The sequence below is a fragment of the Mauremys reevesii genome, linkage group 2, assembly GCF_016161935.1.
Source record: "Mauremys reevesii isolate NIE-2019 linkage group 2, ASM1616193v1, whole genome shotgun sequence".
Lineage (NCBI taxonomy): Eukaryota > Metazoa > Chordata > Testudines > Geoemydidae > Mauremys > Mauremys reevesii.
In genome coordinates, this window is record NC_052624.1 from 66,942,217 (window position 1) to 66,959,590 (window position 17,374).

At 40.2% G+C, this 17,374-nt stretch overlaps 1 protein-coding gene across 11 annotated transcripts in view; it reads right to left on the bottom strand.

The window, feature by feature from the left end:
• TBC1D5 (TBC1 domain family member 5) overlaps window positions 1-17,374 on the bottom strand; it is a 487,219-nt gene that overhangs the window by 293,721 nt on the left and 176,124 nt on the right. The window contains exons 4-5 of one of the 11 annotated variants that reach the window (XM_039523967.1): window positions 2,254-2,322; window positions 1,837-1,998 (exon numbers count right to left, since the gene is read on the bottom strand). The exons of 5 other annotated variants lie outside the window; for them this stretch is intronic. Coding sequence is in view for 1 of the 6 variants with exons in the window: in XM_039523963.1 (XP_039379897.1) it covers window positions 14,601-14,622 (22 nt within the window). In the remaining 5 variants the exon portion in view is untranslated. Of the gene's footprint in view, window positions 1-1,836; window positions 1,999-2,253; window positions 2,323-14,600; window positions 14,730-15,321; window positions 15,437-17,374 lie in introns of those variants that run through there. 5 more of the 11 variants (XM_039523972.1, XM_039523969.1, XM_039523966.1 and 2 more) reach the window with 5 other exon arrangements.

A 17,374-nucleotide genomic window follows, 5' to 3' on the forward strand; every position in this document is an offset into this window, starting at 1 on the left:
GCTTTCCTGATTTCTAGCATGTTACCATTATATGTCTGGTAAGCATATTAAAGAAAATTATGTTAAAGAAAATTAATTCCAAATCACTTAACTTCTGCTCAAGTGTTTCTGAGACATCCTTAATTTGTATTATTATTATTTGTATTACAGTAGCACCAAGAAGTCATGGGCCAGGATCCCACTGTTCGAGGTGCTGTACAATCAGAACAGTACGATGGTCTCTCCCCCAAAGAGATTACCATCTAAGAATAAGACAGAGGCAACCGGTGGACACAGACAAATGGGGGAGTACAAGGAAACAAGGACACAGTATTGGTCAGCAAGATAGGCAGTAGTCTCAGCACACTAGCAGCCTTATCATTGCCAAGTTTCTCGTTGGCATCACAGAAAAGGAAAGAGAGCTTTAAGGAGCATTAACGAGGTAGTCTATACTATGAATGCTAACAGGGAACTGCTCCCAAGTGTGAGAAGTAGCATGGAAATACAAAGGTGGTTGTTTGACGATTTAACAAGTGTGTGATGGAGGCATTACGGGCTGGCTGGAGGAGACAGTTGCCATACTTTTAATGAATGTGACATGATAGGTAGAGTGGGAATATGCCACAAAGAGCTTTAAAAGCAAAGACAAATAGTTTATGTCTGGTACTAGAGCAGATTTCTCAAATGCGGCCATCAGGAGCTTTTCTTGAGGCCACAGCCTCCTGGGCTGTGATTGGGGTGGGGCTGTGGCAAAGCAGTGGCTTCTCCCCCGGGGCTGTCTTCAGGGGTTGATCCCTACCCTGCTCTGGAGCCACAAACACTGTAGGAGCAGGTAACCAGGGTGGTGTGGCTCAGGCTTCAGCCCTGGGGTGACAGGCTCTGGCTACGTGGCAGCAGGCTCTGTCCCCCCAGCGGCAGGGTTTTGGGCTCCATCCCTGGACTCACCCCCACCATCATCTCGACCCCTGCTGCCTCCTCCAGATCCCCATTGTCCCTGGCCCCCCTGCCTCCTTACCCACCTCCTCATCCAGGGCTTAATTTGTCCCCCAGCATGCCAGGGCTGAGTAAGTCTGCTGTGAAGAATGATATTAACAAATATACAACTATCACTTTTCACAGTAGCAGATTTCCTAACTAGCAGTATATAAAAAAAAATAATTAAAACATGCAAAGTACCTTTTTTTTTGTTTCTATTCTGTTTAGGTCCAGTAAAGAATAGAGGCATTATTTTTATTTTTGATTCTGCAAAAAAACCCTAAATAAATTACAATGATCTGGACATGTATATGTGCATATTTATTTGTTTTTTCCTAAAGTTAATTACGTATTTTAAGAAAAATTGCTAGCATGGCCACCAGCAAGAGTTGGTGGCTGCACTCTGAGGCCACCAAAAAAATATGTTATGAGAACCCCTGTACTAGAGAATAGGAAGCCAATGAAGGAATGCAAAGAGAGGGTTTACGTTGTCACAACAACGGGTTAGGAAAAATTATCTTCTCAGCAGCATTCTCGAGAGAAATGAGAAAAGCAAAATGACATTTTGGGTCTTTGTTAAACATTTCAACCTTGAAAGATATGTAGGTAGCTTACCATAGAAGAGAAATGTATGATTTTCCCAAGCTAAGTAATTACCTTATCTAAGGGTGCCATCACTTCAGAGATTATAGAATGCTCACTACCACCACCTAAGGTCATCCTTCTTTGCCATTTTTACCAAGTTTATTGACTTTCTAACCCCATCAGGAAAATTTCTATCTACCAGGAGAGGAGCAGGAAGAATATTTTACAATAAATAAAAACGTAAGTATATAGAGAACTATCAATACCAAAGCGTAAATACGCACAAAAATCAATCACCTCACAATCACTTTTCCTTCTGCTCATATGACGTATGGTGCTAATCACATGGTGTACACCTACAGTTTGCTGGCAATGAGTGAGAAAATCCTGATTCAAAATGGGCCTTGGATCTTTGAGATTTCCCCAGTTTTATATATCTTTTCTCTGTCTTGCTTCTCCCTATGTTGTATTAAACAAAGAAACAAAGGGATTCTCTGGATAGAGAGGTATAGCTAAAAATCATGAACAGACTAGATGCTCAATATATTTATACTTCTACGTACTAACTCAAAACAAGCATGTTACATAGACTGATACATGAGTGTGAGGCCACTTTAGGCTTTTCCAATGCAATTTTGCTACATAACTTCACGCTAATCAACAACAGAATATTTGTAGAATTTTTAACCACAGTAAAAATGATTCAAGCTTTACCTAAATTCTTATGGCATCAGAACAGAACAAAGAAGGAGAGTTGTTTATGACCAAGTTGTCTGAGAGGAGCTGGAAAAGGGCGGGAGAGAAATAGAGATAAATGGATAAAAAGCTGGAAAGAATTAAAACTATGAAACTATCCAGAAAATATCCATAGAGAGATTCTTTTTAGGACTGTTTCTACTTGCTGGAGTTTTTTAGCTTCTGCCTTGGTTTTCTCTGATATGCTATTGACCTTCTAGTTTCTTCTTTACTAAATTTACAAGCTTATTTAGAATTTTATTGCCAGAACTTAACTTCTTGCTGTTATGGCCCCTCTGACATTGCTTCGCAATTTGTGCCATTACACTGAATGCCTTTCAAATTGAGAATCAGATTAAAAAAATCATTTTGCTGGTCTTTACAATTTCAACAGTATTCACATAGTTAATTCATAGGATTTGTTTCAGATTTCTAGACTTGCTATTTGTTTAACACGCCCAACGTGCTTGGAGCTTTACCTACAAAACAAGACTTTTGCTGCAATGCATTTGTTGTATTTTATATTTCCCCCCCCCATCCCTTCCTTTAGCACTTCCCAACAATCATGCCTTCGCACCCCTAATCACGTTTGGTGGCATAATTTACTATACACAGACTACTTAGGCACTTTTAAATAGCTGAAGAGACATCCTTTTGACTCCTATACTTACAATTGATCACACTGTTTATTATTTGGTTACTGATACGTGGGATTAGTGCTGTAATATTATGATTAGTCTGCCCATTCTTTGTATTCCAAGCAATTTTCTTTATAGTTTTATATTTTAATTCTTTCCAGTTCTTCCAACAATAAGCAAACAAAACTATTAAATCATTAAGATTACCCATGGGATCTTGCGTTGAGAAAGATTAATTCTTTACAGATTTGTTTTTGATTTGTAATGGCCCATAACATATTGTTCATATTAAATAAGATGTAATTTAACAGCATTTTCATTGTAAAACATTAAAAGGTTTAGAAAAATCATTTGAAAGAATTTACAGACTACTGGACGACATGACTCAGGGTTTTCTATCCAGTTAATTCTACTGTCACTGCTTGGACCAAAAGTGGGTCTAGGATTTCCTCTTGCCTCAAGTTATTTGTAAAACTTGAAAGGAACATGGCTTTCAGCTTCAGCAGCATTTCTACAGGGCTAGGATCCTTTTATTCTTCAATTTCAAATGGAAATTTAGAAGGCACATTATAGTTTCAGTATACCTCAATGGAAGATTTAATTCACTTGCATAGTCAGATTAATAGGCATTTATACAGGCGAAGCACACAGGGCCTGGGATATCAAAATCCACCCACCAACCCAAAGAAAGGGCATGAACACAGGCCTTCTGTGAGGCCACTACTCTTTCTTAGGTTTGGAGCTGCAGAAGGCCCTAAACAAGTAGGAGATGCACAAGATCCCTCACACTGAGGTCTTGTCTACACTTACCAGGGGATCGATGCGCAATAATTGATGTATTGGCAGTCGATTTAGCAAGTGAAGACCTGCTACATCAACCGCAGATCGCTCTCCCATCGAATCCTGTGCTCCACCTGAACGAGAAGCACAAGGGGAGTCGATGGGAGAACGTCTCCCATCGACATCGCGTAGTGTGGCCCCCGCGGAAAGTAGGTCTAAGTACGTCAACTTCAGCTACGGTATTCACATAGCTGAAGTTGTGCAACTTAGATCGATCTCCCTGGTACTCCATGCCCTTTCCACTCATTTATCCACAGCAGTGCAGGACTTAACAATTATGGAAGATCTTGCTTGAGACTACCACATATGGGTGAATGTTATCTTGGCTGAATAAAAACAGATTAGTTCTGGATCCAAAAAAGATAAAACAATTTAAAATGAAAACTGCTCCTTCTCTTTTACTATTAGTAACTCAATAACTAACTACACCCAGGATTATCTTTCTGGATATTTATTGAACGACAAGAGGTCAAAGTGAGGTATACTGTTGGCACTGGTTACAGTACCATTGAAAAGCCAGGTGAATCAGGGTTAGGACCACAGCTGGGCAAAAAATGACAAGAGTAAAAGTTTTTTTAAATTATGTTGCATATAATCTAAAACACAAATGCACATAAAGGGGCAGAGTCAACCTTGAAAGCAGCCAGTCAATCAAAAACAATAAATTAAAACTAAATCAGGAGACAGGCTATTCACCACCACAACTAGAACAATTCTCAAATATATCAACTTCAAAAACTTCTGCAAATTAAAAATCAGCATTGCATAAATCAAATATTGCATGGCTTGGTTATGGATTTTGTTCACTATACCAAATTATTGACGTTAATTCACTTCACTCCATCATGTGCATAAATAATTGTATTGTAATACATAGATAATAAGACACATTCAAAGGAGTTGTTTGTGGATAATATATACATATTAATCAGTTATTAACTGCCTTTTGATTTAAAAAAATCCTCAAAAATTTAACATTTAAGAAGTTTCTTTGAAATTTCATCAGTAAAAATTAGTGCAATCTATTCTTACCAAGATGTGAGATAAAAAGCAAAGACAGGAGTATTTTCTCTTCTTAGTCAACATTAGCATCTGAACATGTGAGTTATTCAAACCACAAATAGGAATGTTTAAAATAATAAAATTTAATCAAATTATTTTTGTAAGTCTGAAATATATTTAATCAGATAGGAATACTAGGAAGTGCAAAGTACAGGGTATATAAAACAGAATTAGGTATAGCCCAGTGTATCCACCTTATACAATGCCCATTAAGGTAGAAATGGAGTTTTCCTAAAAAAATAAGGTTGGTGGGAGGGAAGCAGACAAATTGCAGGTATGAGGGAGGGCACAAGGACAGGATGGAGAAAAGAAGGAAAAGAGCCAAGGCAATACCAGATCAGAACAGGACTATCAGATAGCACATAAAATGACTTTCAGTACATCTTGGCATGACTTGGGGTACATTTACCTTGCAATTGGAGATCTGATTGAAACTCACGTAGGCATACCCACTCTAGCTTTAATCTACCTAGTATGGCTAAAAGACACAGTGGCACGGACCCCAGCACAGGCTAGTAATGTGAGAATGTACCCAGGGTTTCAGGTGGACTTCTACAGCCCACACCAAGGTCTGTGCCGTCACACAGACATATCCGTGGGGAAAGTCTGTTTGGTTGGGTGGAAAGGGATTTTATCTGGACAACCCACAGCAATCTAAAAGGTAACCTACAAAATTAATCAAGTTCTGTAAACGTTCACTATGTGTTGAAGGCCCATAAAACACAGGCAAACTACATTATCCTCAATTACTGAAAGAAAAATAAAGCATATTTTCAAGGAAAAAGGATGTTAATGCTACTTCTTGGCAAGGCTAGGAATGGCATTCAGCACATAATAGTACTGGTAAAGTTACTGAAATTTATCTCTACAGGTCACTTAAGTGTGTGTGTATTATATGTATTGAAAGTTCTTTGCACTAATATTTGAGTACTTCATCCACCTTCACCAAAAGTTCTTGGTCCTTCATTATATACCAGATAGAAAATATACTATGCATCTTTCCCCTTTTAATTATCAAAGCCAAAGATGAGTAGAGGAAACTCATGGTTAGCTAAATGATAAATTATTTGCTACCCACGAAGTCAGACTGATTAAAATGTCCTGGCTAAAAGCATGTCATAAGTGGTAATGGTCTTATGTTTCACAGCATCATGTTCGTGAGGGTTCACAGCTTCCCTTACTTACAGTTGTACAACGTAATCAAGGGAGTTAGTTCAGAAAGGAGAGATTCTCCATGAAGTACAAGGCGGGTTTACATCTGTTTTAAAATGAACTATTAGAAAGGTGGGGAAGGATGGTTGCAGTTAAGGCATTAGAGTGTGGTTTATGCGATTGAGAATCGGTTTCCAGCTCTTCCACAGACTTGTGACTTTGGCCAAATCATTTAGTTTCCAATCCTGATTCCACTGAAATTAACAGCAAAGGTCACTAAAACAAGTGATGTGGGATCAGGTCCTCATTCTCTGTAAATCAGTTCCTTATCTGTGATGTATCCTATGTCACAGTGATATTGTGAGGATAAATTCTTCAATGTATGTGAAATGCTCAGATACTACAGTTATGAGTGTCCATGAAAGGTTAACAAACAGGACTGTTCAGGAACAAAACAAAAGACACTTTCTGAACATGACTGAAATTGTGCAGTATTTTGGCTCCACATCACCTTTTAAATATAATCTGAACATACACTGCTGTACAAGATCTACTTGACAGAATAATTACTCCTATGGCTTTACCTAGCAATACGTTTTACTATTAGGAGAGGTATGAGAAGTCAGGTAACAATCTTACGAGGATACACAGTAAGTTAAAAATGGTCTGAAATAGTTAAAAAGTTCCCAGAGATCTAGTATAATGAGGAAAACAAAACGACTGCACCTTAGAAAGGCAAAACCCTAATTAATATTACATTCCAACTCATAGTGAATGACAAATTTAATATTTCGTTGCTTATATTGCCATATAATGATAGGTGAACCTCAAAAGGTTCACAGACCACATTCAGGGTAGCATCTGAGAGCAGGCACCGAAGTTCATATGAACAAGTCTGATCTATAAGGTGGGTTGGCAAGTTCCCCCTCTGGAAGGATGCCATCAATCTCTTCAGCTTTCCAGGTTTTGGTTTCCATCAACGCAACATTGAGCTCCTTAATTGAATATGGAGAGGAGAGTCAGAATACAACGTCCAGTGGCTAATTGACGACATTGGTATGTTGGTGAATTTGCACAAAACACAGAGCGCGAAAAACACCAACACTTAACAGAATCACCACGTGAAGGCTGTCGTCTTGCTCCCTCCTCAATAGTGAAAAATCACCACATAGTATCAACATTACTTATTTTAAACTGAAAAACATACTAATGAAAGTACAATATTTAAAATACATTAAGCTTCACTGTTTCAATGGCAATCTTGGAAATGAGGTCTGAAGCATGGATAGCTCTAAACAGGTTCGCTGCTAGTTGCTGAACCTAAGCAATATTGCTTAGTCAACAGGGAGAGGACCACATAGCTACTTTGCAGATCTCTTGCGATTGAAAGCAGTGGTAGTCTTGCCTTTAACTGAATGAGTCTCCATAGCACTTTCTCTATGTTATATAGCTAACTGCTATGTCCAGTTAACTCATAGCAATGTAAAATGCAATTAGATGTCCTCTTGGTAACAACAAAATGTTAGGTGGACTTTCTAAAGGCTTTAGTTCAACCAATTATAACAAAGACCTTTCTAACAAAGCTGGAATGAGTTGACTTTTTAACACTGTCAGGCAAAGAACATTGGCAGACTGATAGGTTCATTAAGGCAGAACTCCATCAGCATCTTGAAGAGGAATGAGTAATTCACGATAAATGAGGTAGTGCCCCATATATCTGGATTGAGTTAGGCCCCAATCTTGCTAAATGATCCTCCTGGGCAGATCTCTGAACCTCTGAGGACCCTGCATGGAGTAACTTGCAGGGTTAGGGCCTTAGGCCAAGATTCTCAAGAGAGACTGGTGATTTTTAAACTAGCTAGGACCCAAACCAGCAGGACCCTTACTGAACTACTTCTACAGATCAGTACAACTGCCATCCATTGAACAAGCATCTGCTTTAGATAGTGCACTTATTTACTCTGAGGAAAAGTGCACAATGTGACAAATTTTATATAGCACAAAACATGACATTTTTGTTTTATAAAATGCATCAGATTATACATCATTAAAATGGAATGATGCAAACACGAAAACGGGCTGACATTGTGAAGTACGTTAGTTAACATTACCATCAGCTGGGGTCCAGAATGAAACAAATTAGATCATATCACTGATGAAGGATATGTTAACAGTCAGTGAGTCTGATATTATGAAATGCAATTAATTTTGTCCCATTTAATAAAAATTCCTGTATTTTAACTTCTGTCTATCTAATCTTTAATAAAAACAGAGTTACATTGGACTCTAAATAAGTTAATTAAGTATTAAAATCAGTCATGTGAAAGTCTTAATATTTAATATTGTTAGATTGTATATCAAAGTGGTTTTATTATTTATTTACTGCAAACCTTTCCAGAATACTTCATATGGCAACAGGGGGTCTGAATCTCACAAGATAAATGCATTTACAATGCCAAATAAATTATATATAAAAGCATTTGTCTTAATACATGTCATTCAATATTAAATATCACCCATTGGTACCACCCTGAAACTCTAATCCATTTTTACCAACCGCACATTTGTATTATTCAAATGTTGTCTATTAAATAGTTGTCTCTAGAGCCACTGTGAAGGGCTACATACCTAAGAACAATTATCATAAGAGCTTTAAAGCACTGTCTGCAGACTTAACCCTACAACTTTCATGTCTTACTAGCACTTAAACATACAGGACATAAACTCAATGGTGAATTAAAATGTCAGACACGAAATACAATAGAAATAGCTGGAATCATGACAAAATATGCTTTTGGCAGTTCACATGAGGGTTTAAAACTTTTCATATTACAATGAGAAACGAGCACTGTATTTAAAAAACCCAGTCCTTGCTTACAACAAGGACAGGAAATTCTAAAATAGAAGTCTGTCAAAGCACAGAACAAGTTTATTTGGCTGATAGATAGTTTACTCTTGGTTACCATGCTTCTTCAAAACACTTCTAGTTGTTTCATAGAAGAAAACATTAAGCAGTGTATGGGATAAGGACCCCGGGAGAAAGAATTTCTTACCTCATGTAGACCATTGGACCAGATAATTATGAACCATATTATCTATAGCCTTGCCCACATTAGGAAAGGTTTGTATTTGACACAGGGCTTCTCTTCTGCCTGTGTTGAAAAAGACTGTCCCACCGATAGATATAGATAGTGTCAACCATGTTGAATTTCCACTGTAAGAATGTCGGGTTCAACATGCTTGGTCCTCTGTGCAAGCAGGACAACCATTTTCCAATACAGGCTAAGAATGCGCATAGGGGAACAGCAGGCAATAGGTTCTAGCATATTAACAGCTTCAATAACAATTAGGGTTTTCTAAAACAAAAAAGTTCATGTGAAACTGGGATAGACTGTGAAGATTTCTCTGGTTTACTTTGATGAAAAATCTTATTTTTTTCCACATTCAAATACAAGATTGGGAGAGGGCATATCTTTAGTTGAAAAATCTTAACCTAGATTTCAGAACAAGCAAATGGACAATAAAGGAAGATGCTTGATCACTGATGAGTCACACAGACCTATGAACTCAATAACTACTCACAAGTCCCCACATATGCAAACTCTTCCACAGCTAGGGCAACTCAGAGCCTAGAACAACAGAAAATAAGCCAACAGAACATCACTGTGCACCTAACTGCCCACCAGCTGGTGTGAAATCAACACTTTATGTTTCGTTATAATTTATATTTTCAACTCTAACTCCCAAAATGATTATTAAGATATCTATAGAGAACTCTTATTTGGTAATATAAATATTCTTTATTTAGAAATGTATTTATTCACTTGTCTTTTTAATAAAAAACTAGAGGACATTAAGTATTGGACTGTTTCCCTGCCCCAGTTACCATTAGGCTTAGGAGATCTATTACTCCCTCCATCATCTCCCCTCCATGACACAGTGCTCCCAGGGAGAGTGATGCATAGCTATGATTGGTGCTCAGAAGTATTTTAGAATCCTCAGTTGTGGAATCGAGCAGAGCAGACAATTTGCTACTCTCCATGCCCGTCTCTCCTAGGTGTAATACACCTCTACCTCGATATAAAGCTGTCCTTAGGAGCCAAAAAATCTTACCGCGTTATAGGTGAAACTGTGTTATACTGAACTTGCTTTGATTCACCGGAGTGTGCAGCCCTGCCCCCCCCCCGGAACACTGCTTTATCGCGTTATATCCAAATTTGTGTTATATTGGGTGGCATTATATCGAGGTAGCGGTGTAGTAGCATCCATATGGATGCCATGGATCTGCAGATCTAGGTCTTCTGCTTGCGGCTCCAAAGTTTGGAAGATGTGGGCTCCAGTCCACTCTGCATCCGCCTCCCAAAGTCCTTTCCACCAACTGGAGCTATATCTGAGAAACTGCATTAGATCAATCTGATGGAGTTTCCTGGTCCTCTCTATTCCTCCCTAGAGGAGAGGGGAAAAACGTCTAAAATATTCTAAAATCTAAGTCTAAAATATTCTGGATGCAGAAGTCAATAGTTACAAAGTTTTTCAAAAAAGTATGAAATGCAGAATTGGTCTTAGAACTTTTTCTCTGCAAATATAAATCCACCCCTTGATTTCTCTCTCCCAGTATTTCAAAAATACTATAAAGTTTTCCCTCCCCATGACTTAAAAAACCCAACAATTTATACAAGTTGGAGAACCACTTAAAGATCAGTGACAAACTGAGGTCCAAACATTAAAAATCATCCATATTTTGAATAAACTTTAAGGTATATTCTAGTGACCTGTTTTCAAAACTGTTAAATAAAATGGAAATTAAATATGGTGTATCCAAATATAGTTAAGAAATTAAAGTAGTGTAATATCGTTTACTGCATGGAAACTATTCTCTTCTGAAGTATTCAAGAGTTTTCCTTTCAAGAACACAAGCGCGATGTAATGCTATGCACTTTATGTTTTAGTAATATCTTTGTAACTCAAAGGGCCAAAGAATGTCAAGACTGAAAGAAATCTTTTAACAGTGAACTGGAAAAAATGGCAGCTTAGCCTGCAGCTTTACCCAAAATGATAGTAACTAGCTTAGACACTAAAAGTGTATTAAAATGAAATAAGTTTCCAGGATATCACAGTTTTAAAGTAGTAAGCAATTAATTTAAGATTCAACCTTTATTCTTTTACTGGTTTGACAATATTTTTATAGAAACACCCAGAGTGTTCATGCAAGCATAGAGGCATTTACATAAAATATTTCTGTTCTAGTTTTCCTGGGCATTCAATATACACATGCTAAGGGGCATATTCTCATACTGAGGTACAAAGAATGCTGGTATAGGTCCCCGTTCACTGTGAAAAAAGGACTCAATTTCATCGGTTGTTGAAAGTACCATTGAGGGAGGGTGGAGGAGACAAGGTGCAATCTGAACTGTTGTTCAAGTGCAATCCAGTGAATACATATGATGTGTGTAGCAATCAGTGTTAGGTTTTTCAATTACTTATAATGCCAACGGGAGTAGCAGCTTACTTGTGTATACTGAAAAGCTGTATTTAGAGAAAAACGAAAGCCAGGGCAACCAAAGGAGCCAGCCACTGACAAACTATTCTCAAGTTTCCCATGAACATTATCCCTCATAGCCAATTGCTCACTCTCTCATAATTTACTCTGTGCTCGGTACAGCATTTATGTCAACCACCATGCAGTGTCTGTTCTCACCCCATTACTTTAACCTTACTGGATCATGAGTAACAGATGCTCTTCCAGAGGTTCACACTAATTTTTCACAAGCTTCTTTAGCAGTACCTTAATAGTCTACTCTATGGAAAGGCTGCATTTACACTATAATGCCTTCAGGGCAGGGGAGTTCCTGGGAATTAAAGACCAGCTAGAAGGAATTTGTGATCCATGGAACAGCTGAAGGCTGCTACCACCACCTGACCATTAATCACAAGGTAATGCCCTATGCCAAGGTAATTTTTATTATTATTATAAGCATGTTTTTACACTAACATTTATAAAGTATGCTTGTGTTGTCGCTCTGCATATCACAACCAATGTTGCATCCTTCCAAGAATGAAAATAGGAGGCTGAGGAACACCATCAGCGTCTAGAGACAAATCACTCTGGGCTTCATTCCCAGTCTCTTTCTTACACAAGCAACAGAAGAGAGAAACCAACTGCAGCCCTACGCACTTCCCTTCCCCTCTGTTACCATTATTGATATTACAGTAGAATCTAGCAGTACTACCCTCTGTCGGGGGAAGTGGGCTGCAGAGGAGGAATAAAGGGGAGAAGAATTACAGTCCAGTCCACTCCCTTTTCAGAGTGTGATTTTCAAGTGTTGTTGCATCTCATTTTTCTCCTCTCCCCACTCCCTGCACCTGACCTCCTTAAGCTCCTGAGCAGCAGGGTAAAGATTTTTGCATCTATCTTACAAAATTTGAAAATGTGAAGGTGGTGAGAGGTCCTGATGAAATCTCCAGTGACAAAGGAACTAGGCAGGCTAGGTTCTCTGAGCACAATGATTCTGATTTCAACAGTACATACCACTTACATACAGAGCATTTATTCTACATAAGAGCACTGAACAAATGTTTGGATATCCCCTGCTCCTTGCCAGAACAACATCGGAGATATTGATGTACACAAATGCTATCAGAGCAAGCAGTAAATTACTTACACAGTAGAACCTCAAAGATACAAACACCAGAGCTATGGACTGACCAGTCAATCAGACACCATGTGAAACCAGAAGTAACCAATCAGGCAGCAGCAGGCAAACACACAAAAAGCAAATACTGTACTGTGCCTGTATTGCATCTTAAAGGTAGGCACATCTGGGCTGTCTGTCTCCACTCCTACCCCCACCCCCATGTGCAAGGCACCCACTTACAGCTAGGAAGTGAAAACACATATTTGAAGGCAAAGCTGTGAGCCCCCAGTGCTAGCCCAAGGCAGCCGGAACAGGAGCAGCACTGGCGTCCACACTGCTTTCCTGTAAGCCGTGGGTGCTATTTTCATCCTCTCCCCCACAGCCGGGAGCGTGCTGTTTTCACCCCAACCCGCCTGCCGGTAGAGGGACCCGCTGTTTTCACCACCACCACAACCCATAACAGAAATGAGTTTTTTAGGAGCAAATTCAGACACCACCTCTGTCGTTATAGAGGGCTCCTTGGAATTTAAAGTAAGGTGAGGGGTGGGGCTGCTGGACTGTACATACTCTATGCAAAAAGGAGCCTCGCTTTGTGTGACTTTCTTATAGAGCAATGCACAGGTGACGGGAGTAGGTGACAAGCAGGTTGGGACCAAAGGATCTACCACTGTCAAGAACCTCTTGTGCTTGCCAGTCAACTTCCCATCACCTCTTCCACTACCACCACACACACACCCCCCTTGTTTCAAAAGTGCCTTGATTTTCAATGAGACTTATACACCTACATAACTTTTGAAAATCCCACCCTACACCACAGCATAACTGAATTTCCAAGCACCCTTTATATATACACACGTTACTTGTGTATAACAAACAAAACAGAAATGGAGCCCCCACCCAATATTAAAGAGGTTTGAAGAAGTGTATTAGAATAACATCTGGCTTTATATTTTACAGAAGCTTGCAATACCTTAGTGGCTAAGCTTTTAAGCCAATTTTATTAAAAATAGAACAGATGTAAACAAAATATGGTTATACACCTCCTTGATTAATTTTTTCTTTTGTTTTTAGAAATGCCCCTGCACTCTGTATTTTTATTTGTATGTTCTACCTATTATTATAACTCATAATCCATCACCATGGTATCTATGGTAAGTATCAAGTACATAAAATAAGCATTATAGTGTTCCTGAGCAAGAAATAGCATCGCTAACAGAAAAATTGCATCACAACAATAGAAAAAGAATGTTTGGCCAGGGTGTGGGCCCTGAGCGATTTACAGTCCTACCTATTCGGGTGACATTTCATTGTGTACATTGACCACTCTAGCTACATCAAAAGGAAGGGACCAGTGCCAAGATGCTGGGATGGAGCTTACTGTGACACTATTATGACACGGAAGTGATTCATGTTAAAGGCAATGCAAATTTGATTCCTGGTGCTCTGTCTGGGAACTATGTCAATGGCTTCCCTAAGGTGCCAATCAAGCACCCTAGTTACAATCGCTTCAAGGGGCAGATGTGATAGTTATGGCAATGTCCTGTAATTTCCTAGAGAACCCGTATTGAATTAAATTTAAGTATTTTAGGAGATAATTGTATTAAAATGCAAATGTTTATGTATTGCTGTATACTCCAAATTATCCGAATAGCATGGGGGACGTGGAATTTATTTGGATAAATCAGGAGTTCACATAATCAAGAGAACAGGAGACATTCAGCAGCAGGGTAGCCTCCCCTGCAGCCAGGAGCTTGTCGTCGTATTCCCCCTCACAGTCCCAGCCAGTGGTCTCTACTCTGTCCCGCTCACTCACTCCCATGACAGTGGGGCTTCAGAGGGCTCCCTATGCAATAAGGAGGCTGTGATCCTGGTGGGGCAGAGCAGAGACCCCCAGCTGGGACTCTGCTCTGCCCTGCCAGAACCGCAACCTTCCCCGAACCTTGCACCTGCAGGGATCAGGTGTCCCCAGTCCTGCGGCAGCACAGGGGAGCCCTCTTACCTGCGCTGTCGTGACCCCACATGCTCACTCCCCGTGACAGCAGGGCTGCAGAGGGCTCCCCGCGTTGCCGCAGGAGCCATTCAGTAGCAGAGTGTCCTCCCTCATGGCTGGGGACTCATCCTTAGAGACCTGCATGGATACAAAAAGATGCATCCACATCTGATCTGCAAAAATTGTCTGCGGATAGCCGCATCCGCAGATTTGCAGGGCTCTAAACAGCTCCATAGGTCACTGTGCAGCAGGATACAGGGCTGTGTCATTTCCCCTCCCCACCCACCCCAAGACCTCCTTGCCCTGCCATACCTCCTTCCCCACTCTGGGCAGGGAGGCTACGATTCTGGGTCCTTCTATGCAGTGCCGCCCTCCCCGTGGGAGGCTTGGACACCTCTACACCGTTGCAGTGGCTCTAATGCACACAGCCATTGCCTCCTGCTTGTTTAAAGAACAATTCCACCTTTAAAAATGACACTTGGCTCACTCCCTTTTGGAAGTTGTAATTTACCTCCTCCCTCCAAGCAAGCTGGGGACTACAACTCCCAGAATGTCCAGCGTGCTATTGCATGATTCAGAGAGCCAAGCTGGAGCCTGCAGGCTGGGTGACAATTACTCCGTTCAGGTGACTGTGTACTGCAGAGTCCCGTGCGGATACAAAATGTGTATTCGCATCCGCGCTGCTATCCACAAAAATGGTCTGTGGATATCCATGGATACGAAGTGTTACCCCCGGATTTGCAGGGCTCTACTCCTCCTCCTCGCTGTCCTGGCAAGAGATCTCTGCTCTGTTATCTTAACTTCCAGATTATCCAATCTCTTCCTTGTCCCCCAGCAGGAGATACCTGTTGCAGAGGGGGACAAGGAAGAGATAATGCAAAGACTCAGAAAATAGGATTTTGGCTAAACAGGAATATACCGTATTTTAGGACTGTATGGAACTTCCTTAGGAGGACGATAAGATCAATGCAATCTCTGGGAAAGACTGAGCTTCAAAAGACTACACTGAACAACGAAGCAGACACAAATTATCTTTTGGGACACTAAGTGCGAAGGGGAATTCCTAGTAAGTACTTAGGCGGAGAGGACTGAAAACTCCCTGTTACAGACTCAGTCTCTGAAGCTTCACCCTGAGGGTGAGGGGAACCTTTTGTCTGCTGAGCACTTGTTACATAAAGAAAGTTTTAAAAAGCATATGAAGGAGTAATTAACTTTCTCAGGAGGGTTTCTCGTTCTGAGCAAAAGGAATGATGAACTGGTAATCATAGGAAAGTCACTGGGTGGAGTTTGAAGGACTGTTCACCAGCCAGAGTCCTTGCTGGAGTCAGGGATGAGCTCCGGTAAGCTTATTAGCATGCATGCAGGTTCTTTTATTGTTTTTATATGTTTTTTGATTAATGCTTTTACCTTAGGAATAAAACGTACTTGGTTAGAAAGATCTACGTGGCAATACATCTGTGGCAATTACACTGTTTACCATCTCTGAGAAGAAGGGTAAAGCAGGCCAGCTCGGGCAGCCTGACTTTGCTGGGGAGCTCACAGTTTAGGCAGGGAGCTGTGCAGTCTGGAAATACCCCAGTCAGGAGGGAAAGAGACGCATATCTTTGTCCATGACAGGTGACGGCTGAGGAGCTAGGAGCCTAGAGTGGGTGTCCTTGCTGGACTGTGAGGGGCAATACAAGTGCAGTTGCCATGAACTGCAATTTATAATACCATAGTCCTAAAGGACCAAATACTGAGCCACTTTCATGCAATTATTATCCGCTCTCTCTTTCCTTCCTCCCCATCTTGGTCAATGTTCTTCTTTCCTCTTCTTCTAGACATGAGGAATGTTGTTAAGTTGTTAGAAGTTTTGCAAAAAAGAGGGATTTAGATTTTACTCTGGCCTGGACCCTATCTGATCTCCTGTTTAAGGAGTTCCACAGTCAGGGGCCACTGAGAATGCATTGTTCCACATGTTGTTGCAGTTATCAGTAGATCAGAATTTTGAACTGGAGCCAGAATTAAATGGAAAGACAGTCAAGCATATAAAACACAGGTGTGATGTGTTCTCACTTGTCTCTCTTGCTTAATTGATAGGCTGCAGTGTTCCTGAGGTACTCAAAATCACCAGTTACTTTTGAAAATTTGGTCCATCATATATTATTTATCAGTCGCTCTTCTCAAAGGGACAGGTGAGCTATCAGGACCAGGTGTTCTTCATCTTTCTGATGGGGAAAGAGGGAAGAGTTGAGTCAAGGGACAAATCTTTCTTTAGAGGAGAGGCGACAGACAGGGGACTCTTGACAGGGGTGCTTATTCCTACGCCATCTGTTCTCAGAGAAGTTGGGCACCTCAAAGACTCTTCACAGCCAGGTACCAGCTCCTTTAAATGCTCCTCCTTCAATCTCTTGTGCCAGGCAGGTCCTCACTTCCACAGCTAAGAATGATGGAGAACTCTCTGCTTTTAGCAGAGGAGGAGGAGGACCTGTGTCTCCCCACATTACTTTTTACTCTGTTCCCCAGTGCACAGCTCAATCCAAACTCAACATCCTTTTGACCATCTGTGTACAGATGCCTTTAGAAAGTAAGGTCAAAGTCTTGACTCACTCTTTAGTGATAAGTAAAAACCATATTTAAAAACCTGCACTATGATGATTTAAGACTGGATACTAATATTCTGTTACTGTATGAAAATAAAAATAGAGAAAGCATATTTTTCACGTTACAAATGTGGAATTTCTGTAAGCAATTAAAATAATTCTTTCTAGTCAAATATCTAGAGCTAAGGAATATCACCAAAT